This window comes from Nanorana parkeri, unplaced genomic scaffold, assembly GCF_000935625.1.
Source record: "Nanorana parkeri isolate BGI_ZX_2015 unplaced genomic scaffold, ASM93562v1 scaffold1729, whole genome shotgun sequence".
NCBI lineage: Eukaryota > Metazoa > Chordata > Amphibia > Anura > Dicroglossidae > Nanorana > Nanorana parkeri.
Genome location: NW_017307997.1, coordinates 144,121 through 169,051, shown reverse-complemented (window position 1 = coordinate 169,051; position 24,931 = coordinate 144,121). Strand labels below are relative to the sequence as shown.

At 43.1% G+C, this 24,931-nt stretch overlaps 2 protein-coding genes across 2 annotated transcripts in view; one reads left to right on the top strand and one right to left on the bottom strand.

Annotated features, from left to right (window-relative positions):
• The window catches only part of HMMR (hyaluronan mediated motility receptor), a 55,218-nt gene extending 42,887 nt beyond the window's left edge, over window positions 1–12,331 (bottom strand). Inside the window, exons 1-4 of the mRNA XM_018571314.1 lie at window positions 12,286–12,331; window positions 11,008–11,106; window positions 6,517–6,599; window positions 874–951 (exon numbers count right to left, since the gene is read on the bottom strand). Of these exons, the coding sequence (XP_018426816.1) occupies window positions 874–951; window positions 6,517–6,599; window positions 11,008–11,106; window positions 12,286–12,331 (306 nt within the window). The remainder of the gene's footprint in view (window positions 1–873; window positions 952–6,516; window positions 6,600–11,007; window positions 11,107–12,285) is intronic.
• Window positions 12,332–12,559: 228 nt separating this feature from the next.
• Window positions 12,560–23,043, top strand: NUDCD2 (NudC domain containing 2). Its single transcript, XM_018571319.1, has 4 exons — window positions 12,560–12,840; window positions 14,762–14,810; window positions 18,842–18,993; window positions 22,879–23,043. Exons 1-4 carry the CDS (start codon window positions 12,652–12,654, stop codon window positions 22,960–22,962), a joined length of 474 nt encoding a protein of 157 aa, XP_018426821.1. The 5' UTR covers window positions 12,560–12,651; the 3' UTR covers window positions 22,963–23,043.
• The last annotated feature ends 1,888 nt before the right edge of the window (window positions 23,044–24,931 follow it).

Sequence of the window (24,931 nt, the reverse complement as noted above, 5' to 3'; positions counted from 1 at the left end):
CTGGCCCCGATATCCTGTATTAAGGTGGCTCCTTTCCTTTGCATGGTCCTATGGAGCCACCCTTGTGTGCACTAGTAAGCTGTGTATGTCTCCACAAACACACGTGCACAAAAAGGGCAACACATTCCCTTCCTGCTCCCGTCCTTCTCCAAGCAAATAGATGTATGGCTGCTGGAGACTGTGCTGTCCTTTGTGATCTTGTACTGGACAGAAAATTTAGGGAAGCAGAGCTGAGAGTTAAAGCCGTTTAGAAACAGGATTGTAACCACTTGGACAAAAATGGAAAGAAATACATTGCTGGGCAATGTATATTTGTTTGATCTGGATGCATTATTCAAACTGTTTGAGAGCTCAATATTACTTTAAAACCAATAGCCGAACCCAAACATTGACTGTTCATCTGTACTGAACAATTGGGCATTCTGCCTCATCATTCATGGCAGAGAAAGTGGGGAAATTTAGAGCGTAGCAGCTAGATAATGCATTTCCTGTGTAGTTTTACTAGATTTCCCCATGGCACTCTCCCATGCTACTCTATAAATGGAACTGGAAGCTGCTATATTTGAGGTTTGTATTTACCTTTATTCAGGTGAAGCCAGAAAAAGCTGCACCTCTGAAATACTTGCCAACCCTACCTTGCATAGGCTCCTTATAGCCCTTTATATAGGATTTAGCATTTGCAAAGGCCAATCTGTGCATTTCTTGAAAAATCATTTGGAAGGAAATATTCAAGTCCCTACATTTGCAAATACAACATATGTTCCAGGCTCCTTCCTAAGAGGGAGGCGAGTTATATTCCATAAGCCAGTCAACTCATTACAAACATAAAACCAAAATTGAACGAAAGTGAAATTTGTAACCCTCTGACCTCACCTCTTTTTCCAAAGAATCCTGTTTCTTCCTTTCCCTCAAGAATTCTTTATCTTTTTCAGGTTTTTGTCTCAAGTTTGGCTGCAAAAACATAATTTATATTAGTATGCCATGACAGAAAAAGTTTTTTTTACCGGGGTGGTAGATTTTAACTCACTGAATGAAACTGTTTGCTAAAGCGTTTTGCATAATAAGCAACTTTTTTAAAAATATTTGTTTACAGCTTATGTTCTCATTCATTTGAGACCAGGGCCTAACAAATGTAAAAAAAACATTTAAAAATGTATTAAGGGAGCAGTCCGCTGCAAAAGGTAGCTAATGTAATTTAAATAGACAACAAAAAAAAAATTGTAAATTAAAGCTTTATTTTGGGCAATCAACGCATCAACTGAAAACGTATATTTTTGCCTGATCAATACATTTTAAATACATATTTCAATATTATTATTCAGGATTTATATAGCGCCAACAGATTGCACAGCACTTTACAATATAAAGGTGCCCATACACCTTACAATTTATCTGCAGATTTTCTGTGGTCAGATGGAAAAAGTGCAACAGATTGGCCCAGGTGGAGATTACTCCATCCACACAGTTAAGTGTAGATGGAAGAATCTGTTGCACCTTTTCCATCTGACCATAGAAAATCTGCAGATAAATTGTAAGGCGCAGCTTAAAAGGAAGACAATTACAATCACAATACAATTCAAGACAAGATGGCTTACAATCTAAAAGGGAGGGGGAAGTGATACATGAGGAGGTAGCTGTGTGGGGATGAATTGTTTGAGAACGTAATGGTTGAGCGGTTAGGTTGAGGTGGAATAGGCTTCCCTGAAGAGATGAGTCTTAAGGGATCGCCTAAAGGCAGTCAGGGTGGCAGATAGACGGACAGGTTGGGGTAAAGAGTTCCAAAGGATGGGAGATACTCTAGTGAAGTCCTGGAGGCGAGCATGGGAGAAGTTGACGAGGGAGCTGGAAAGCAGAAGGTCTTTTGAAGAGCGGAGGGGCCGGTTAGGCCCCGTTCACATTGAGCGATTTATCGCGCGGTAATTCCCACAATATCACGGCTATTTACCGCGCGATATCGCTCTTCAATGCTTTGCAATGGGGCAAAGGGTCCTGCTGACGCGCGTCGCTACAGCAGGACCCTTTTTGGAGCGGATTTTGCCACGATTCTCGCTTGCTCAATGCAAGCATTTGCACGATATCATGCAAAATGCGAATCGCGCAGTGTGAATGGGGCCTAAGGGTGATACTTTGAGAAAGCTTGAGATATAGCCTGGGGCAGAGTTGTGGATGGCTTTGCAAGTCATTGTTAATATTTAGAATTTTATCCTTTGGGCTATTGGAAGCCCTTTCTCCAGCGGCCGGCGTGTACCGCTCTCTGCACATGGGCTTCCTTTCTGCTGTGGTCTATGGGGTCCCCCCCTCTTGTGGGTGAGAGGTGAATATGGCAAATTAGGTTAGAAAGCATGGAGCAGAGAACGCTTCTGTGTGAATAGCGACACAGGAATGCAACCTTCCTGTCACATGAGAACGAGCACAGTGCTGTGCTAGAACTCTTGTGTTGGAGGTGACAGGGTCAATAAAGAGAACCTGTCACCTCCAAAAGTTATCACACAGGGCCTGTTACCCCTTGTGTGATAGCAATAAAGTCCAGTGAAAAAAAAAAAGTTAAATATTTAACAATGTAAAATTTTAAATACATAAAAATGGAAAATAAAAAAGGCGATAAAGTAGAAAATAAAAATTACAAAGTAAAATAAAATCTAAAAAATTAAAAACCCCCATCTGCATGCGAATAAATGCATGCATGGGGCATTGTGTGTGAGCGGAGTTGGCGATCCGTTACCGCACGGCAATCGTGCACAAAACCTTGTGGCTATACTTACCTTTCACCGAACGGTCCTTCCCATCCGCCAGTATGGGTGTACTATCTGTATCTGTGCCATGTATTCTGAATTTTGCTCGCAAAATGCAAGCACTCATTGGTCAGCGCAGTCACCTGACGGCACTGACCAACGAGAAGCTCTTCTTGGCACTGCTAAATACGGTTTTGGTAAAAAATATATTTTTTTTTTGTATCAGGACACTTAGATCAGGCCCCCACTTTAGTCCTTGGACAAGTAGTTTTTTTTTTTTTTATTTCCACACCCCTGAAGGTTGACACCTAGCACCTTGGCATGGGGGGAGGGTTGGATAGTTGTGTTATCAATCTTAAAGGAAAAGTTGGGGGAAGGTACACGGGGTGGAGGAAATATGAGCCGTTTTTAAAAGGTTGAGCTTTAAGAAGTGTTGTGACATCCAGACTGATATGTCAGTTAGTAGATTAGTGACACGCAAGGACACTGAGGGGGTGAGTTGTGCAGTAGAAAGATAGATTTCAGTGTCATTGGCATAGAGATGGTATAGGAAGCCATGCGAGTTTATTAACTGACCAAGGAAGGAAGTGTAGATGAAGGGGTCCAAGGACAGAGCCTTGGGGGACCCCTACAGAAAGAGGAATGGGAGGGGAGGAGTTACATTTTTAGGGGGAAACTAAAGGAGCACTTAGGTAGGAGGAGAACCATGAGAGCGCAGAGTCTTGTAGGCCAAGCGAGTGGAGTTTTTTTTGAGGGGCAGGTGGTCAAGTGTCAAAAGCAGCAGAAAGGTCTAAAAGCAAGAGGAAGGAGTAGTGGCCATTGTTTTTACCGGTTAGCAAGTCTTTAATGAGTTTTAGTAAAGCGGTTTCAGTGGAGTGTTGGGGGCGAAAGCCAGACTAAGGGATCGAGAAGGTTGTTATCAGCGAGGTGGCGGCTCAGGCGGCTATAGATAAGGCGTTCTAGGAGTTGAGATGAATGGGAGTAAGGAGATTGGTCTGAGATTGTTAGGGTTTTTAGGTATTGGAGTGACTACCACATGTTTTAGAAGGGAAGGAAAGATGCCAGTAGAGAGTGAAAGATTGAAACTGAGTAAGAGTGTAGAATAGAGTAAAGAGTGTGACCAGAATAGTGGTGAGGGAACTGGTCCAGGGGGGAGGGTTTGTGAGGTGGGTAGTAAAAGAAAAGCTTTGTAACCTCCTCTTTGGTAAAAGGGTCAAAAGAGGAAAGTAACAAGTGTGATGGTGGGTCTGGTACATGGATAGGGGAAGTTGATTGGACAGTGGCAATCTGATTCCAAAAATTGTATACAAGACAAATTATTGTGACCAGATGTGAGTGGTGCCACACCCCTATTTGAATCAAGAAAAACTACCGCGTTGCCTACACATCCACTCCTTTGCTCCCAGTTAAGGCTCATCAGCTTTGATGAAAGTTTGGACCATTTATTTTATTATTTCGCTTTTTTATTTATACCAATCATTTATGCAATCAATGAATTTGTCATATTCTGGATCTAGTCCATATGCTGGTATCATGTTTATCAATTGTTGGTTATATCACTAGCTTTAACCATGGAAGGGAGTGGATGTGGAGGTATCTCAACTATAATCGTATTTTGAAATAATTTTTAATCATGTTTTGTATTCAATAAAATATATTTTTAATCAGTGTGTGGTTTTGGGACTTGTCATTCGGTGCCAATAAAGCCCCACTTGCTTTATCCAGTTTTTCTTCATCCCAAATTGTATCTATTTTGTTTTTGAAATTAATGGCAATATCCAGGGCAGTGAGTGAGTTAGTGGGTGGGGGGTGGAGGACATAGAGTTAAAAGTAGAAAAGAGTTGACTAGGTCTGGATGATTGATTGTTAATGAGAGTTACAAAAAAAAGTCTGTTTGGCAGCACGGAGGAAGGAGTTATATTTTAGGAGGGCAGCGTTATACAGGGTGAAGTCTTGCAGAAGCATAGTTTTCCACCACAGTCGTTCAAGAACACGGCTATGTCTTTTTAGATGTCTGGTTTCTTTAGTTTGCCACAGTTGTAGCGGACATGGTCTAAGTCTGCGTGTAGTGAGGGGAGCCAAGGTGTCTAGGGAGGATGAGAGTGAGCTGTTAAGAGAAGTAGCCAGGTCAGGACAGGGGTGAGATTTTGTCATAGAGGTAGTCAGTAGCAGAGTGGAGAAGAGAAGGGTTGAGGTGGCGAAGGTTTCTCTGGGTGACAGTGTGCCGTGTAGGGGGATTCAGGGTTGGGGAGGGGGCGGTGTGTGAAACAGACAAGGTTGTAATCAGAGCGGGAAAGGGGTGTTGGAGAGGTTGCAAGGAGTGCATAGGTGAGAGAAAACAAGATCTAGTATGTTACCATTAGAGAGAGTAGGAGTGCGTGTCCATTGCGTTAGGAAAGGAAATGGAGTTTAAGAAGAAAATGACACTCCATACAGTAACCCAAACATAACGACCCATGAGACACTTCTCCTGGCCACGTGACCCAATAAGAAGTGCTTCTCATTGGTCAGCGTGGTCAAGTGACCATGCTGACCAATAACTTTTCACGATTTGCCAGCGTAATTTGGAATACATAGTGCAGGGCTGCACTACTGTGTATGGTGTACAGGTTGTACAGCGGCAGCCACGGAGGGGAAGGAGTGTTCGTTGAAAGGCAAGAGCAGCGAGGGAAAAGGGATGGGGACAATTCCATTTTCCTAAATTCACCTGGGAAAGCGGAGTTACCCTTTAAAAATGGTTACCCTAAAAACAAGTAATCTGGATGAAGGGAGGCCTCAGCCCAGCAGTTGGGAACCACTGCTTTAACAGGATAAAAACAAAGAAAAGTTTTGGAAACATCCACCTGTAGGTGAAAAAGGTTTACAATCTTATTCAGGGGGCTAGTATAGCACCTTTTTATGGAGTATAAATGTGCAATGCTAGGGGCATAAAATGGAAAAATATCAATTGTGCCTAAGCAGCACTCACACATACACCTTTTGTCTTGAATTGCACCTTGCTGGTGTGTGAGGGTGCCTAGGAACTCCTGTGTTAGCAGCCTCATGGCTTTATATCTGCAGTGTGAAAAATTGCTGCCTTTGAAGGCTAGCCTCATACCGGGAATGAAATTAGGTGATGTCACCACTATTCTACCTGCTAGAGGCTCTGACATTAGGAAGAAAAAGTCCTGCCTCTACCAAAAAGGCTGCCTATACACAGAGACAAAGTGCAGAACAAGGCATTTCAAATCCATAAAGGGCAAAGGATCAGCTGCAGGGAGAACACCGGCAATATTGATGACCATTTTGTCCTCTGCCTGCCTTTTTTTGGCACTGCTTTCAGAGTTTAGTTCCTCCTTTAGTCACATTAACAATTTATGCCCTTAAGTAGACAAGCTTGTCCCATGTATGGGGAAGGAGAGTAGACCTAATGCAGTAATTAACTGCATGACTCAAAACGTGCTGTATACAATATATACCCGGGAAAAATTTAGCGTGGTGTAAAGCTTCTTATATTTCATCCTCTGTTGTCCTGCATACTTTTTGTAGCCACCGCCTATAAACATGCACTTTTATCTAGTCCTTTATTGGTACTGTTGATGGTAATTAAGGGTCTATTGTGAAGTTTTTGTTGAGTTCCTCCACATACTCTCGTCTAGCACATTTTATTTCTATGGGCCATTTCAGTGTTACCTTGATATTACTGTACTTGTTTGTTACTTTTCCGTTTTGAAACTAATAAAAAACAGATTTAACCATAAAGTGAAACTCGAAGGATGAAGATCCTCTTTAAAAATGTAGTTACCGTAGATCCGAGAGAAAAATGTTTGCGCAGACGCACAGGAGAAGTTGGTTCATCTCTCTCAGTCTCACCTTCACCATTGGAATCTTAAAAAAATAAAATGTACTTTGGGTAAAAGACTTTAAATTCAACATCAAAGCAAAAAATATTTTATACACAAGCAATGACAATGGTTATATTGCATCACCCAACTTCCTATATGTCCTCCCATTCTATCTTGCAGATGGACTTTAGGAAACAACCTAGAACACAGGAAAATTATGTTGCTCATTATCGAGCTGTGTTGAAAGACGTTTTAACATTCCCCTTCCATTCAGAGCTGCCATGCAGCAATTGCTTTTCACCGCTATATGTATCCACTCTGCCGGGCTGAATAAAAGCCAGCATGGAAAAAGAGTTCCACTTTAAAGCAGATATGTACCTTGCCTAATCAGGGCAGCAAGAGTATATGCACTGCTGAGGGGGGAGGGAATCAATTATGCCCTCAACGGGCCAAGTACAGGTTTGCTTTACAGATAGTCGTCCTTCCGGCCACTACGTTCATCCGGTTTCCATCTAGTTAAGCTGGCCATGCATGGATCAAACTTATTTCTTGCTGAATCAGCTAAAATTCAAACATTTAATACGACTAGGAATTCATCTTCTGCCTTTAAGATAGATCAAAGCTTTTCCCATTCATAATTGGCTCAGTTTGTGTTAGTTTCCCTCCATAGACATAACCTGGAATTAATGTTTAATCACCTCCATTACCTGTATTTTAGAGATTTCCCCAACAAAAGTCTGGATCCAGCAGATATAAAAAAGAGGTTCCATACCTCCTCCTGAGGACAAAGTTAAATAGGTTTGTTAGGGATGGGGCTATAGCCTCTGGGTTAGCCCTTTGATTTGTGTGCATAGTCTCCATCTATCGGTTGGTGGCAGCATAGACACTAGTCCATACCAGGTTTTGCTTCCCTCAATGTGCTTCCCTCAATGAATGATTGAAAAAATAAACACAAGTTACAGGTCTAAGAACTTGCATGTCCTTTTGCACATAGGTGGTATTGAATTACAAATCTACTGCTAAATACCCAGCTCCAACCAAAACTTGATTCTGGCTAGAATAGAGGGGGAAAAGTGGAGCCATTGTAGGATTTTAAGCCCTAAGGAACAAGTTAGTAAGGGGTAATTGGGAACAAATTTGATTGAATACATTTATGTAGACAAGACCTTATCTACCTCTTCTTAACAGTCTTGCCTCACTCCCTTAAAGAGCTCCAGGATTTTTTTTATATGTATTGCTGCAGTGGGGCTACCCCTGCACTACAGTAAACTGCTAGTTTTTCTTTAAGGGCCCGTTCCGCCCCAATTCTGTCCGGAACACACTGGATCGCATTGCGGCCGGCTCACAATGTTATGGGGCGGGAGGTCCATTGAAGTGAATGGCACCGTAGCCACGCCCTCCGGCTGCTAAACGATTGGCTGCACGGGAATGCAAGGCACATCAATGCCTGCGTTTGTCATGTTTGCGGCCGAAAGCATTTCGGCTGTAAGGCGTGGCTACGGTGCCATTCACTTCAATGTACCGCCTGCCCCACAACATAGTGAGCCGGCCACAATGCCATCCAGTGCGTCGGGCCGGAACGCACTGTCTGGTGTGAACGGGCCCTTATGACAAAGATTAAGAAAATACTCAACTGATCCTCGGTCCTCTGATAATGGCTGCTCAGCTTTCCCCCTCCACTCTGGCTCTTCCTGTCTAATAGGCCTGTATTAGACGCGATGAGGTCCCAGGTCCTTAGAGCTTCTCAGTCTGGGGCTGGGCTGTGGGGAAAAGTCTAGCAGCCAGGCAGGATTGGAGTATTTATTTATTTTTGCCCCTAGAGAAAAGCAAGCAGTTTACGCTTGCAGTGCAGGGGTATCCCCACTGAAAGGCTTAATTTTTTTAAATCCTGGAGGGGTTTTTGCAAAATACTACCTGTCTGAACAGTATTCCATTTACATGTATGCATGCTTGCTCTGGAAGAAGCATGCATACATGTAAAGTCAGACATCCTTATTTGCATACTTTCAGATATAGGACAGCCACTTCCTGACTATATTCACATTATTACTTTGAGCCAGCTTCTTGATGGTGATAACAGTGGACCAGGTAAAAGCAATTTGTCAGTTTAGCCATTTGTAGCCTGAATGAGGAGTGTAATTTACAGGGTACACAGCAGGAGCACAAATTGTCGACAGTGGTCACCCCAACAGGAAGACCTTCATGGTACCAACAAAACCATTTTAATAAAAAATAATTATAGTTAGGAAAACTAAAACTTTCATTACTGCAAAATTCATGCAGTTGCAGCTGATGGAATGAGTGATCAGAAGGGTGCCCTACATCAGTTTAGAGGCATAAGCACCCCCCCTCCTCCAAGAGCCTTCTCTACACACCGTGTGCAAGCTCTTTGAGCGGATTCCTTCAGACCAGAATTATTACCAGCAAGCAGCAGCTGCCACCATTACAGCAACTCTACTGGCATAAAAACATCCACTGAAGCCAATTACCATAGGGTTACTTTTTCAATAGGAATCACTATTGCAGCAACTTATGGTTTGATTTCATGGCTTCAGTTTAGCTTAAAAAACCCGAACTTCAGGAAATATCCTTTTTGAAAAAACTTAAATTGCTCAATTCAAGTATCCATATCTGATATCCAGGGGACCTCTGGCCTCTACGTAGTTCTTGCTACATACAGCAACAGTCGTGATCTTCCAGGTGCAGCTCTCTCTGCACACTGAACACAAGGAATCACTCACATAGCACAGCCAGCACAGCCACTATTCACAGAGGGCTATGCAATTTATTTTTTCATTGAATATAAAGCGCTCTGAATGATGGCAGTGCTGTGTGAGCAACTCCTTGTGTTCAATGTGCAGAGGGGAAGGCAAACCCAGAATATCATGGCTATTACTGTATGTAGCACGGATTCCTACGGCAATTTTCAGCATCTCCAGCAACCAGTGGAATATCTGATATGAATACTTGGAGGCAGGCTGAAATGAAGGAAGATGCAGGGACATCTGTTACCTATACGTGAAGTCACAATTAAAGCAGAACTCAGGGAATTCTTCCCACCACACTGCAAGAGTTAAGTGCTCGTTTGTGCATCAGTGTTTTAAAAAAATTAAGATATACTCACCCAAAGCTCTGAGCCGGCCAGCTGTCACGAAGCTCCCTCCAGCTTTTCTCGCCCCTCCGTGCAGCATTGTAACTTCCCCAGTGTACTCACATCTATAAACACTGTATAGACGATGAGTCACAGGATGTTTGGGCAAGTATAGCGGATTTGTTTATTAACAAACTAGCAGTTAAACGATTGTTAAAGTCTTGCGTTGTTATTGCATATATCGACTGCTAGCAAGCAGTAGATATGTGCAAAAACAAAAAGAAAAAATTTTTTTTTTAATAAGGGTGAAAACTTAGTCCGAAGATTCTTGGGTGGCCGTAAAGGATCATGGGGCGGACAGATGCGCAGTAGCACATCTTTGGACGGGAGAAGAGGAGAGACACAAGGTAAGTTAAGTTGGAGGCAGCGTGTACCTGCACAGACTCCGTGGGACAGAAGGAGACAGGAGTCAGCGCTGGATAGGTGACCGGCACCAGCGCTGGAGGGACTCTTGAAAATTACTGGAAGGAAGAAGATTATCAGATCAAGAGCCATCATTTAAGGAAAGTCTTTACACCAGCATTGGGGGAGAGGGAGGAATTTAGGCTTTAATGTCACTTTAACCCTTGTAGTGCAGCGGGAGCCCCACTGCAAGGGCTATTTAAAATCCCAGAGTTCTGCTTTATTAACTACATGCACAACTTTAATCTTTTTCCCAGTTTTTTTGGCTAAAATTAGGTACCTCGGCTTATATTCGGGACGGCTTATACTCGAGTATATACGGTAGTTTTTATAGCTGCCCAGAGTTCAGCTCCAGCAAGCTTTTATGTTAAGACTATCTCAAGACTGAATATTACATATGCCCCAAGTATGAAACCATAAGCATGGAATAAGTAAATTTTAGCACAGCGTTATTACAACTTTAAAGCTTAAAACCAGGCACAAAATATGTAATATACATATAATGCTCTACAGCTGCAAAGGCTATAAATCCACTTGATGTGCACCAAATAACCTTTCAAGCCAAGTCATTACCTTGTAAAAATAGCAGTGACATCACTGCGCTCCTCATAGCCTGTGCAGAGCTGCGGGAAGGACCCAACAGACCCACCCACTAGAAGCTGCCTGCAGACAATTACAGGAGGGGCAGATACAAAACCAGTCAGCCAGCACAAGGAAAAAGAGCAGCAGCGATGGTCTTTTTTTAAAGGAAGCCCCTGCAGAGCAAAATGTTACACTGGATTACTGCACAGATATGGAAAAAATATACACAAAGCACACCAAGATTCAAGTAAGAAGCATGCTTCTTGTATTAGGACAATATGTACTTATACCGGAGAGAACACAACATAATACACACCCTTCTTTGTTCTAAACCTCTGGGACTTGTCAAATGACACAGGTCCTTTAAGACCATCAGCGGTTTTTATATCATACGATCCGGGAGCAGGAGCACAACCTGTGTTAAAAAAAAAAAAATTATAGTAATAAATGGCAATAATAATTATGAGTCCTGAATATAAAAAAGTACAGTATTTAAAGTGAGGGTGTGAAGCCCAAAACTATATGGTTTTATTTTGGACAGAGTGGGAGAAGGAATAGAACTGTCTTTTTTACTGCTATGCAGGGTCCTGTTAGAGAGATTTCTCCTCACTGACAAAAAGGTATAACCAGACCGAAGGGAGGGAAATCTGCAACAGGGACACAAATACAAATCTGACCAGGGATCTAGATGTCCCTACTCTAAGAAAAGCATTTTTATTTTGGGCTGCTGTGTGAGAGTTCCCCTCACTTCCTGTCTGGTAGAATATGGTCACCAGAACAGGACGTGAAGTTGAATGTCTCACACAGCCCTGGATATCAGTGTTAAGAAAAACCCTTAGTAGGGGTTTTAACCTCTCCCCACTTCCAAAACAAAGGATTAAAAAAAACTTTTAGCTTGACATATACTTTAGAGCAGGGGTACACAAAGTCCAGCCTTCCAGCTGTAGTGAAATACAAATCCTATGGAGGCATTGAAAGATTTTCAAAGCTACAGTCACGATTCGTAGAGGAGAATAATAATGGGATTTGTAGTTGCAGCACAGCTGGAGGGCTGGCATTTGCACACCCGTGCTTTAGTGACACCAGTAAAATTGTACAATAAGAACCTGCAAAAAAAAATAAAAAATCTGCTCACCGCCAGATTTTTACTACCCCTGTGGATCCAATAATGTAATGTATTCATTAGATTTTTTCTTCTTTTGTTCAGCTTTCCCACTGTGGAAATAGTATTTTGACAGTCGGCCTTGCGGGCTGTCAAAATAAAGTGCCTGAATCTGATTGGATGCAGGCACGTTTCAGCCGTCAGTTTCCGACCAGCTCCTTCCATTTTTATTGAAGGAGCAACCAGGGCCACCGAATAGGCAAATCTCTGGGTGACACCAGCTTTAGAGGGGAGTTCCTCTCATTTTTGGAGCACTTCCTGCTGCATGGTAGGGACATGGTTTTGGGTCTGCAATGCTTCATGGGCAGCATCATTCAGGGAGCGGTAGAGATGCGTTCTTGCATTCTTGTTGACCTGGAACACGGATTATAATAGGTGTTCAGGACCTACAGAGTCGCCGCATTCTACGGGAAAGCATATCGCTGGACTTACCGACATCCTCGTTGAACCTTTTGATAGGCGCCTTAGGGAATGACATGGCTACCGCCACTCTTCTATTCGCACCGCACGCACTGACGATCACACAGTACACACTCTCAGCTGCAAGCTCTTCTTTTAAAAACTGCGCATAGGGACCTGCACCAATTACCGACCAGCACAAGGAAACGCCTCAAGTTTGAACTGCAGCCCAATCACAAAAAGACCAGCTCTGAACAGGCAATGGGGGCGGTTCTGTTCAATAACTAGAAATCACCGCCCGCTTCCCATGATGCTTCAGTGCCGTTGCATAATGGGAAATGTAGTTCTGCAGAGTCACGTCTGCGCATGTGCATTGGTTTCTAGGCTTTTCCAGCTGACATGTCGGTGAACTTCGAGGAGAGAAGCGGGGTGGTGCCGTGTAAAACGCCGTGGGGCTGCTGGTACCAGACCATGGAGGAGGTCTTCATTGAGGTGCAGGTGTCGCCTGGCACACAGAGCCGAGATATCCGATGTAGACTGGGCATCAGAGACATAGCGCTGGCCGTGCGGGACAAGCAGATCCTCGAGGTGCTGCTGGGATCACTGATTGGTGGGGCACCACTGTGGGGGAGGAGCTTTGTCAGTCCCCTATGCTTCCAAGACATTAAAGCGTACCTGTCACTTTAGGAATCATAGATTTAAAGAGACCCCGTCACTACTCCATTTATTTCAGTTTGGGTACGCCCTAGTGTACTGTGAAAATGTAAAAAATTACATGATCTTATTGAAAAGAAAAACGCTGCAAGTAAGCATTTTCCATGCTTTTAACTGCAGGTGACAGATTTAAACCTAAGCTCTAGATAGATATAAAAGGCACAAATTAGGAATCTTGCACACAGCCACAGGAGGGCCGTACAGCGCACATCCCAGCATATTTCTCTTGCCATGAGTGATGGGTGCATGGTACAGCTGCTTGCAACCAGCCTGTAGAAATGAAGTAATGACTGGCTTTCTGAAGAAATGGCTGTACCGGTGTGTACACAACTCAGACCTTTTGTGTTTGTTTGGTGCAGTGCATAAGACCTGGTATATGTGTAAACAGGCTTACCTAAACTAATGGGAGAGTAAAATGTATAGCTCAAGAACTGAGCGATCGATCACAAACCGCCGATCACCCAGCTCACGGCTTCTCCCTGCACAGAATGGTGGCTGTCATTCGCTGCTCCCCGCAGGGATTCCCTTCTCTGCTCTCTCTATTCCTCCAGCATTCATTGGAGGGATAGACAGGGGAGGGGGTGGGCACAGATGGCTCTGGAGAGGCAGAGCCAGCTGTCAATCAGGCAGCAAGGAGGATCCTGACAATATTGTTGGGATCTTTCCCGACTGCATTATGGCTCTGCCCTGTCCGCATATAGCTAGTTGCCTGCGGATTTTGGGTCAATGTTAGTAGTAAATGTACTACTGTGACCCAAAAGAGGACTAAAGCTAAAACAAATTTGACCCTATCACATAGGGTCAAAATGACAGGTTCACTTAAAATATGAACCCCCACCCACTGATACTTTCACCTCTGATACTTCCTCTTTGTAGGCAGCAGACTGCTCTACAAGTTTAAACAGAGTCCCGGCGGCAAAAGTCACCGGGAGTCTGTTTAAAAAGCCCCGATGCTGGCGACATACACTGTACGTCGTCAGTCACGAAGGGGTTAAGAGGGTGAAAAGGCACCAGGCCACTTTGATCATTTCCTGATCAAATATTGTTCGGCCTTGTTTAAATCTGTGAAGAACTTATACCACCCTCTGAAAAGCGATTTGCGGTGGATCACTTTTTAGAAGGCAGTTTACAGGTGTTCAGGAGGCAAAACTGCCGCATTCTGAATGCCTTTGTTTTCCCAAGGAGAATTTTTAATTGCAATACCACATGTGCAACCACATGCCAAACGGCAGGCATGCAGTTGCAGAATGGTCCCATTGACTGCAATGAGAACTTTTGGCAAGTGGCACTGCCTGCTAAATGATAAGTACAGTGTTTAATTTAAATTAATAATATATTTTTTTAAATGTATGTCTATTTATTTATCAGCCTATTTAAATAATACATTAAGACAAACAAATCATGTATATGTCTTTTTTGTTGGCCTATAAAAAAAAAAAACTTCAAGCAGGTATTTGTTAAAACAGTGAAGCAGGTAAAGGTCTTGTATATCTTTAAAAACAATGTAAAGTTATTAAGGCTGACAAATTCATTAAAGAATTGTTATCAAATATGCTGATGCTGCTATAGATGCTCTGAGAATCCAGGCACCAATGACCTCTGGCCCTGAAGTGGTTAAAAACTGCAGTCACTATTTGTATTTTAGAGGGCCTTGGAATTTAAAATTGTCATGGTGCTCTGTAAGGTGTATGAAAGTACCAGTAGGCACATCTAGGTTCAACATGAATACAGAGTTTTTTTTAGGATGAGGTATGAGGTTGTTGGTTTCATGTGTTTTCATACTTCTTTTTTTCAGGGACGGCTGTACGATTCTACAATAGGTGATGAAAGTACATGGACTTTAGGTAAGGAATGATTTTCTAAATGAGAAAGTATGATTGTCATTGTGATTTAACTGGTTGCTGCTTGGAAAACATTTTTCTTTTGTTAGCTGTCATAATATGTTCTGTCTTGCCATATCTACTAAGAGTACTGAAAGCTTATGGGTTTGGCTCCCCCATGATCCACTGGATAGAGATTCTGTATAACACACCAGTGGCCAGATTGCGCATCAACAGAGAAGTGTCTGACCCGTTTAGTATCTTTCGGGGTACAAGGCAGGGTTGTCCTCTCTCCCCTATCCTCTTTCCCTTGGCAATTGAGCCTCTGGCGATTAGGATACGGGAGTCTGCCTTTATACATGGCTTGAGGATACGTGACCTGGAGGAACGAATCTCTTTATATGCTGATGATACGCTAATTTATCTGTCTGATCCGAATGGCTCCCTATGTCATCTCCTCCAGCTACTGCACATATTTGGAACTTTCTCGGGATTCAAGGTTAACTGGGACAAATCAGTTCTTTTTCCCCTGGATGATGCTACAGTGGCGAATATTCACCCTATGTCCACACTACGGGCTGTGAATGAATTTAAGTATCTGGGTGTTAGGGTTCAGTTGCCCCTTTCCTCCTATATTGCTAATAATCTGACCCCGACTATTGACTCTTCATTTGAAGACTAAACAGTGGATGGACTTACCACTGGACCTTATGGGGAGAGTCAATATCATTAAGATGAACTTCCTCCCCAAGTTACTGTATATCCTAGCGAATGCCCCCTGCTATGTTCCAAAAAGTTATTTCCGTAAAATTGACTCTGTGACGAACTAGGAGCTCAGAGAGAGAATACACAGAGGCAAATCACACGGAACCCGGCATGCGGGGTGTTTATTGGGGAAGTCAGGCATACAAAGCAAGTTACATACAAACCCAGAAGGTAGGCGATGGGCCATGGAAGGAGTAGATCCAGAGTCACAATGCTAGTAGTCCAGAGGTCAGAGGTGCAGCAAGGGTAATCCAACAGGTAACAAGGCACCGTGTGAGTACATCCAGTAAGGGTAGACCAACAGATCCCAGCAGGCCTCACAGCAGCAGTGGAGCAGAACAGGTAGGGTTAAGTCCGTATCCCTTTGAATCCACAGACAGAGACTGGCCTCAGCGCAGCTTCTAGTCCACCAGTCAGTGAGGAAGAGACCATGCAGCCTTCCCACCAACACTTACGAAGGTCCCGGGAGAGGCCTGCATGAGAGGGGAGGGAAGGGGGCGTATACAGGCTGTTGCTGAGCAACTAACCCCCACCCCATGTGTCCTTTGTTCTGGGGAGGATATAATGGAGGCAAATAGCAGACGTGTACTGGCTTATCTCGGTGCCCAGTGTGTAGGCCCCCTGCTGTTTTGATTTGCAGACTTCTGCCTTTGAAAGTCAACAGGAGGTGGGGAGGATTGGGGAGCAGAGAAATGGTCTCAGGGTTGCCAGGAGCCCCCCTCTCTACAGACTCTATTTGCATTGTGTTTCTGTGGGGGGGGTCGCACCCCTAAGGTGGCCTTGGAGGTGCTGCAGCTCCCTCGCTCGATGGCGGGCCTGGCCTTTCCTAACTTTCACATGTACTACCTGGCATCCCAACTAGTGGTGGTCCCCCAGATTGGGAACGCCTGTACGGCAACTGAAGCAGCCATACTAACCTCCTTTTGAATCCCTTCAAAATGTTGTCTATAGGGGGGTCAATCGCAACCAAAAGCAACAAGGGGCAGTAATGATTTCTGTGACTGTCCGTATTCTAAGATATGTTATCAATCGCTTATCACTATCCCAATGGTCCCATTCTCCCTACTCCCCCTTATGGGGTAATCCCGCCCTCCCAGAGCTGCAGCGCCTACCATCAGCCTCCTTCTGGTCCTCAAAAGGCATTAAATCTCTGTCTCACTTGTTTCAAAATGCGGTGATGCTCGATTTTTCCACAGCTCATGGAGGAGCTGAAGCTCTCCCCTTCTGATTTTTTTTTGGCCTACTTTCAGCTCCTACATGCGATACGAACCCAATTTGGGTTGACCGCTTTTACACCAGCCCAGTCGCCCCTGGAGGGGCTACTGCGAAGGGATGATTCGTCAAAATTGATCTCTACTTACTATGTGGAACTCATGTCCTACAGAGCCGGTAGGTTTGACGGCCGCAAACAGAGGTGGCGATCAATTCTCCCGGATCTAGTGGAGGATGATTGGGGAGACTTTGAAAGCAGTTACATGTCATCTGTGATAGCCTCTAAGGACAAATTGATCCAAATGAAATTCTTCTACCAGGTCTACTACACTGCCACTCTTCTACATAGACTAGGCCTTCGACCGACCTCGCGTTGTTTTAAGCGATGCGTCAAGAAGCTGACTTCCTACACTGTTTCTGGTCATGCCCCATCATAAGAGCCTTTTGGTCGGAGGTCACTTCCTTCATGCAAACTAGCCTCGGCTTCCCCAATATTTGCAACCCTGCGTTCTGCCTCCTGGGTCTATTTGGGGAGCTGCCATTGGCCTCAAAAACTCAGACACTCCTCCGCCTCCTTTTATTTTATGCCAAGAAGACCATTTTCCTGGTCTGGGGTAGCCTGACGGCTCCCTCCCTGAGCGAGTGGAAAAGACTGGTTGATCAGGCATTGCCCATCTATAAACTCGCGTACGAGCAGAGGGGCAACCCGACACATTTTGGCCGCATCTGGGACCCATGGCTGTCCTCATCTAACACAACTGTAGAAGTAAGGTGAAGTACTAAATGCACTCTCATCCTTTAGCCTCACAACCCCAATTCTAGACCTCTGAACCCCTGGAAGTATTTCCTACCATATTGACTGCATGTGGCTGTGTTCGATTCCCCATGTTGTATACTATCTGTGTTGGAGGGTAAATACCATATATTGAATCTTGCAACAAAATGCTTGTGTAACCTTGTAATCTTATGATGAATGAAGAGTGTTTAACCCCTTCGTGACGGGAGACGTACACTGTTTGACCCGGTTGATGTCTGTCTGAAGGTTGTTTGTCATTATAATTATTGTGTCTATGACACTTGAAAAATCTCCAATAAAAAGCATCTTTAAAAAAAAATATATATGATCTGTCTTGGGAACAGCAGGCATGGTTACATGGTTTATAACATTGAAAAAGGCTTCAGACCTGTACAGCTCCTGTAGTTGCAGTCTAAGAAAAGGGAACTCAAACACCTCGGAGAAAACTTTGCCAGTTTTGTCACATGGAAGATAAAGAAACTACTTAATGACGCCCCTTTCCCTGGAGCCTTGTACCATGTTCCTGTGTCCAAATACTCCCATATTTTCCTTTAAAGAAAGCTGAACTCCCTACCCCCTTACTCACAACCAGTGGCTGGGTTAGTTTAAAAAAAAAACTAACCTGTCTTTTGTTTCTGCCACTTTTGCCACTGAGCGCAGCAAGGTCCTGGGCTTACCTGCAAACTACACTGCAGTTAGACAGTACAGCTTAGTCCACGACTCACCTCAGCCTGTGACTGGATAATAAAAGAGCAAAAGCACACCAACAAGGTCATCCCTTGGTAAACATGCCAGGAATAGAAAACTATTGTTGTGATATGTTGCTACATGGAGAGGCATGACAGATCTGGATCAGGTCTGCCCTAGCCTCCAGACTGGCAGCAAATGCACCCATGTCTAATGTGATGTCGTGTCCCTTGCTATGGAAACACCTTTCAGTAACTATTGCATATAGAAGTTGCTATGGAGCATTTTTACGGAGTACTTTGTATCAAGATTGTAAGCCCAGGAGCTGAATCAATAAGCGCTAGAAATTAGTACTGGACAGTGGTCACTGACCCTGACAGCTCTTGGGACATGAAACAAATAGCTGACGTCTTAGGGCCATTTTGAAGCAACACTTTGGACTTTAGTAGTTAACATGTTTTTTGTTTATTTCCCAATTTGTTTCATTGGCTTTGTTTAACAGTATCCAGTTGTCAGAGTTGTATGAACTTTGCTTTTGTCTAAAATATGATGTGTTTGTAACTCATGTCTAATTTATTTTTATTTTCCTTTAAAGAGGACAAAAAACTTATAAGAATAGTATTAACTAAGTCCAACCGGGATGCAGGCAATTGCTGGCCCTCATTACTGGAAGGAGATTACTCTGCGGATCCATGGCTTCAGGATCAGATGCAAAAGAAGCTGACATTAGAAAGATTTCAAAGAGAGGTATTGTTATCTCATTTTCACAGTTTTTGATTTCCATTTGAGGTTTCCAGTAACTTGCTGTAAAACTTACCGTTCCTTACAAAAACAATCTGAATATGAGGCAAACAATGAAGCCCTGCGCAAACATCTAAACACATGTTTGATATCCTTATATGTAAACTGTATTAAAATCCAATTGATAAATCTGTTTACTCATTCTTGCAATCCATAGACTCCGGCAACACGGCATAGCCAGAAAATGACAGTCATGTTTCCAAATTTAACTTGGCAGTTTTCTATGTCACTTGTGTCTCACTGGACTGAAGTGGTGATTCTGATTTCTTGTCGAACAAGTAAGCTGAAGGCAGAGCTGTAACACTGAAAGCTGAATCATGAAATAAGGTTATCATTTGCCTTTTTGCCACTTCTATTGTTGCCTCTCTGCCCTCAGCCTGTTTATTAAACAATGATTTATTGTCATGACTGGTGGTCTCTGAAAAGGCAGGTGGCCCAGGTAGCTGCTAGCTAGGTCAGGCAATGAAGTTTAGCATCAGTGTGTGGGTCAGGCTGTGACGTGTAGCAGAGATGTGTGAATCAGAATAGAAAGACAGGTCACCAGCACTCAAAATAATTTAAATAGATGTGTCCATTTTAATTGACGATTATGTCACAATGATCAACAAAGCCAACGTTTCGGGCCGCGCAGGTCCCTTCTTCAAGGCAGAACGCTGTGACCTGTGTGCAGAACGATGTGAGGTCACATCGTTCTGCCTTGAAGAAGGGACCCTGCTCGGCCCCGAAACGCCGGCTTTGTTGATCATTGTGACATAATCATCCATTAAAAAGGACAAATCTATTTAAATTATTTTGAGTGCTGGTGACCTGTCTTTCTACTTCGTACTTTGCACAGCGCCATCCGTGGCAGTTACTACAAGCACCATCGTTCTTACTGGCCAGGACTGCTGTAAGGTGTGCGGAGAGCACCCCCACCTAACTGAATCAGAATAGGACTTTTAGTGAATTAAAAGAATGATTGAGGAGAAGTACAGATATTTTCTAAATCATCTAATTTAACTGTGTACTTGGCTGCTTACTTGGATCAGAGAGTTCTGCTTTAAAGTGTGCCTCCTATTAACCTTAAAAGTCACAATGTACAGCAACAAAACACATTTTTCTCGTCGCTTGGGAGGGACATGGGAATTCAGAGACATTCAGGTTACTTGCAAACAGAATAATTGTAAGAAAGCACCTGACTAACGCCTCCTCTACCCAGCATGCCTCAGTTTATTGCTAGTGTCTTAGGAGGATGGACATTCTTCAGATCTGCTGAGAAAAATCTATCCAAATTTTGGTAGCCTTTTTTTTGATTCTTCGTCCATTGAGTTCAATCAAGATTCCTCATTGCATTACTCAAAGTCAAAGCAATGAAGCGCCGCAAAAAGACAATCCCTCCTCAATGGGAAATCCTTAAAAGCACACTGCAGGATGCTGCCCCCCAAAGAAGCCGGGAAAGCTGTGGAATCTGGGAAAAGAAAACAGAGGGGGCGCCTTTCCTGGTGCAGATCAACTTTATTTTCAATAGTCAAAAATAAACCGAAAGATACTCACAGACATAGATAAAAGACAGCCATATAATGTAAGCTGACAGCAGATGGACATCCACTGAGGGGATCCAGTGTGCAGATGACGTGACGCGTTTCCGGGGCACGCCCCCTTCGAGCCTAAGGGCTCTACATAGCAGCTATCTGGATATGCACTTCCTCAGCCTTTCTTTGGAGGCTGTATGCTGGACGTGGCACAGCCCTGGGTAGACTCACTTATTGAGTAGGGCCCCTCTGACTAAATCACTGGGAGCTACCTCTCTATTTGTATTGCTGGGCACCATTTCTGACTTGCTGCCACCACTGGTTTTACCATGAAAAGGGTTAACACAGAGGGACTCAACGCTAATATTCACTAGGTAGAGTGTAATGCACATTTCTTCTGCGCTTTTTCCCGTCATTTAGCACAGTGGAAGCACCATTCCGCTGCTGCTCCTGCTTTGAAAAACACCACATAGAACTTCAGGCTCCTATCTGTTTCTATTGCCCACATATAGTCATCTGGACTCTGTATGGAGACACAGGAGGGACAGTCCTGTTACAAGGGTGACCCCAGCACATTCTCTCCTAACATTTCCTGGGGCCAGCTACTAGGTATTCTTTGAGGGAACCTATGTCTGCTATCTGGATTCCAATGACCCTGTAGTTATAGGATCTACAACATCAAAGTCAACTTCAGCTCCTCCAAGTATTCTGGCGTCAGGGGCCTCTACTGCAACTCAGGAATTTGTGGCCACATTCACCCAATTCCTTGTGGAAACTGATGGCAGAGGCTCTAAGCGTGCTTCAGCATCATCCCCTGCAGAGTCTTATTCTATTCATCCCAATGGCTTAGAACTGGCTAGACTATCATCCTGCCGTCAACTCAGAATTGCAAAGGGTCGTTTCTGACCCTATTTTTTTGCAGTGCATATTAGCCTGCATTTAAAGGATCAACCTACTGTCTCCAGCCTTGGGTCTTTCAGAGCTCCTGCAGCTGCAAAGAGCTTTCCACTGCACCTGTATGTGAAAGAGATGTGTGGAGCCCTACGCTAAGGCTGTGATGGCTTAAAACAAACATCAAAACTTATGTCATGCATGGGTCTGCTGTCCATTCAGATTTGCATGAGTCTCAGGTTAAGATGCTGGGTCAGTAATGCCCTATACAAGTATGTAACTCATTTGGCCTTTTCCATCCAGCTCAGTCAAATTTTAAATAGACATTTGTTGAGCCGGGTGGTGCTGACAGGAACACCTATGGCTCAAATTTACAGCTGTTTTTGAGCAGGAATTGGCCACAATTCGAGCCATCTAGGGGCATTTCCTGTTTTTCTATAGTATGCAAGACACTCTTTATGGTAGTGTTTGCTTTATTAAAAGTGCTTTGCAGAGCATTAAGCACACAGTATTCCGACTGATATATAGGCTCTTATACATGGTCAGACCATGTGAGGGGGGGGATCCTAAAAAAACAAACAAATACCACCCAAACAATAAGGCCTTGGAGGGGGCTGTATGCCTTGCATATAGGGGTCCTTCCCTGTTAACTAGTGGGATCATTTAGACCCCCCTGCTGTAAAGCCCTTTCATGTGCACCTTACTTTAAAACTAGTTATGAATTGACAAGTGTGTTTGCCATTTCTTTCACTCATTTAGACCACATACCTTTCAACCGGTGTGTACACCATTTACTAAGTTTACGAAGACCATCTACTAAGTATTTTGTTCTTAATTTAACCGAATTCTCATCTGTCTTCTGCATAGTTCCCAAATCAAAAAGTGGGAGTAAAGTAAATACTGTACATAGTTCCCCTTATTGGTTATTATACCAGACAATGCGTTAGAGCCAATTATGTTAAAGAAAACTTCAGTGAGTGCCGACTCTGGAGTTACCTGTGCTTTTTTAGAAGCATGCTTTGGCCCAGTAACTTGATTACTTCTCTTTTGGGAATCCAGTGGGAATCCGATGAAAAGAAAACTTCACATGAAACTAGTTTAGAGATTGCTGGATACCTTTTGATTAAATAAAAAATGAAGGCCTACGTCCTTTGGGAATGGGTAATATGACTGACCCAGGTGTGATAGGCAGTGTTAAAATTATAAGGTATCGAAATCAATCAAATAGCAAAACCTTTTACCGTTTTACATAAATTACAACCAACTTGCTACATTACTGCAACTATCTTGAATTACCATAAATTGCCCCTGTGCTTGATTTTCATACAGTGTTAAGAGGCTTGACTGAATTTCTATGATTTTTTTTATTAGCAAGTCTATACATTAAACAAATCTAAATGAATGATCTATGCATTTTCATCTCTTTCAGAACCCTGGATTTGACTTCAGTGGAGCGGAAATCTCAGGAAATTACAGTAAAGGTGGACCTGACTTCTCTGCTTTACAAAAGTAATCTCATTCTAGTGTGAAAACCAAATAAAGTTATCTAATTATATTTTTTATATTTGGAAATAAAAGTATGGAAATCTTTTTATTCAGATTCGTCTGGCGTACATCATTTATCCAAATACTTGTTGAAAAGTGTTTTGAATTTTTTTTCAAGAAGTTCTCTAGTAAAGTGAAGCGTTTTCTTCATAGGCTGATCTGTCACCAGTTGGTGTTCCACTTACTTGTCAAGTGCTTCCTGAAGCTGAGAGCAGTGGCTTAACCCTAATGCAGAACGTCTGCAGTCACATTACCCTGTTTGGTGCATGTACTCTATATAAACCCTTGGAGACTATTTAGCAGTGTTTTCACCCAAGAGATAAACATTTTGTCACCTACGATTTCGTTAGAAAAATGTGATTCGTGGGGGAAAACATTAATAAATAAACTCCTTCATGTAAACTTTTGTTGTCTGAGGGCTTTGTGAGGTCTGGACCTTTTCAGTAACCTGATGCTCTGAGAGACTTATTTCTGGTCCATGGATAGTCCTTTACTCCTCTGCTGTACAAGATCTTTTCTAAGTAACATTTCTGTATCAGAAGGGCAGCAGCTAACCTTGGATTTAGAAGACCCTTTGCACCCTGTGACTTGGATGAAATTCAAACTGCTGGTATCTCTGCCGACACCACCCACCTCAACCAACGTTGATTGATATAAAAATCGTAGGATCCAGACAGAAAAAAGTCAGCTGCACATTGACTACTGCAAATCAGCTGCAGTCACTGTTCAGGTATTCTGGCAGCAGAGCTTTGGAATAAAAGTAGCCACCCTCCAGAAGGAAGGACAGTGTCGGCAAGAATTCAGAGATGATTTGAGGATCTACAGCTGAGTGATACACAAATAAGTAACATTTATAGTTAAAGTAATATTGGAGTCTACTTTTTTTTTAGATATATCTACTGTTAGCAAGCAGTAGATTTATGCAAAAACATTAAAGAAAAAAAAAGTTACCTAATAGGTAAAAACTTACCTCTGTGGATGAATCTCCCCCTTGGCAAAGCTTCAGTATCTTGCTAGTTGGCCCCGCTGGCTGTCAAAATACCTGAACAATCTGATTAGATGCAGGCATTGTTCAGGTATTTTGAGAAAAGGCCAACTAGCAAGATACTGTACTGAGACTGAGGCCCAGTGGCAGATTCCTCCATCCACACAGTTTAGCGTAGATATTGGAATCTTTTGCACTTTTTCCATCTGACCATAGAAAATCTGCAGATAATCTATAGGTGTATGTCCAGCTTTATAGGTATTCACAGCCTTCTTTCTGAGGGCCTTAAATAGCTTGTTTGACCATTTCATGATGACATCACACACGTCAATAGTAAAGAGAACACTAGACCCTACAAACCTGAGGTTTTGAACAAAACTGGTTCCACATACATACTCCCTAACTATGCTCTAAGCATTGACACCTAATCTGAAACACCGGATTCAAATGTTATGGATTTGAAGTGGGAAGGTTTACTCTGCTCGATCTAGCAGAGTAAACCTTTCCCTGCGATCCTGGTTTTTTTTTTTTCCTGACATCGGGGCCGCCATCAGTCAGAGAAAAAAAAAACAAACAGCATATGAATGCATAGCTAGATTGCTATTGGCTAGTTCACTCTGCTATTGGCTAGTTCACTCTGCAATAGCAGACTAGCTATTGGACCCACCCACTGCTACTGTCAATCAGCAGAGGTGAAACTGAAGTTCTCCGTCAGGTCTTCTAGTGATTGACAGCAGCAGTGGGCGGGTGCAATAGCCAGCTTGCTATTGGATGTTGAAAATTGAAATAGCCAACAGCAATCTTGCTATTCATTCCAATGCTGTTTTTTGTTGTTTTGTTTTTTACTCTGACGACAGCAGCTGTCAGAATATTTAAAAAAAAACAGCAGATAGCAAAGAAGCTACTGCTTCCCATGCTATCTGCCATCATTTCAGGGGGGTGCTCTCTCTCC

Excerpts from the sequence above, each read along its gene's own strand:
- NUDCD2 (XM_018571319.1), top strand. The coding sequence starts at position 12,652 with ATGTCGGTGAACTTCGAGGAGAGAAGCGGGGTGGTGCCGTGTAAAACG. Across the intron at positions 14,811-18,841 it reads TGAAAGTACATGGACTTTAG|AGGACAAAAAACTTATAAGA; the intron begins GTAAGGAATGAT and ends TTTCCTTTAAAG. Across the intron at positions 18,994-22,878 it reads TAGAAAGATTTCAAAGAGAG|AACCCTGGATTTGACTTCAG; the intron begins GTATTGTTATCT and ends CATCTCTTTCAG.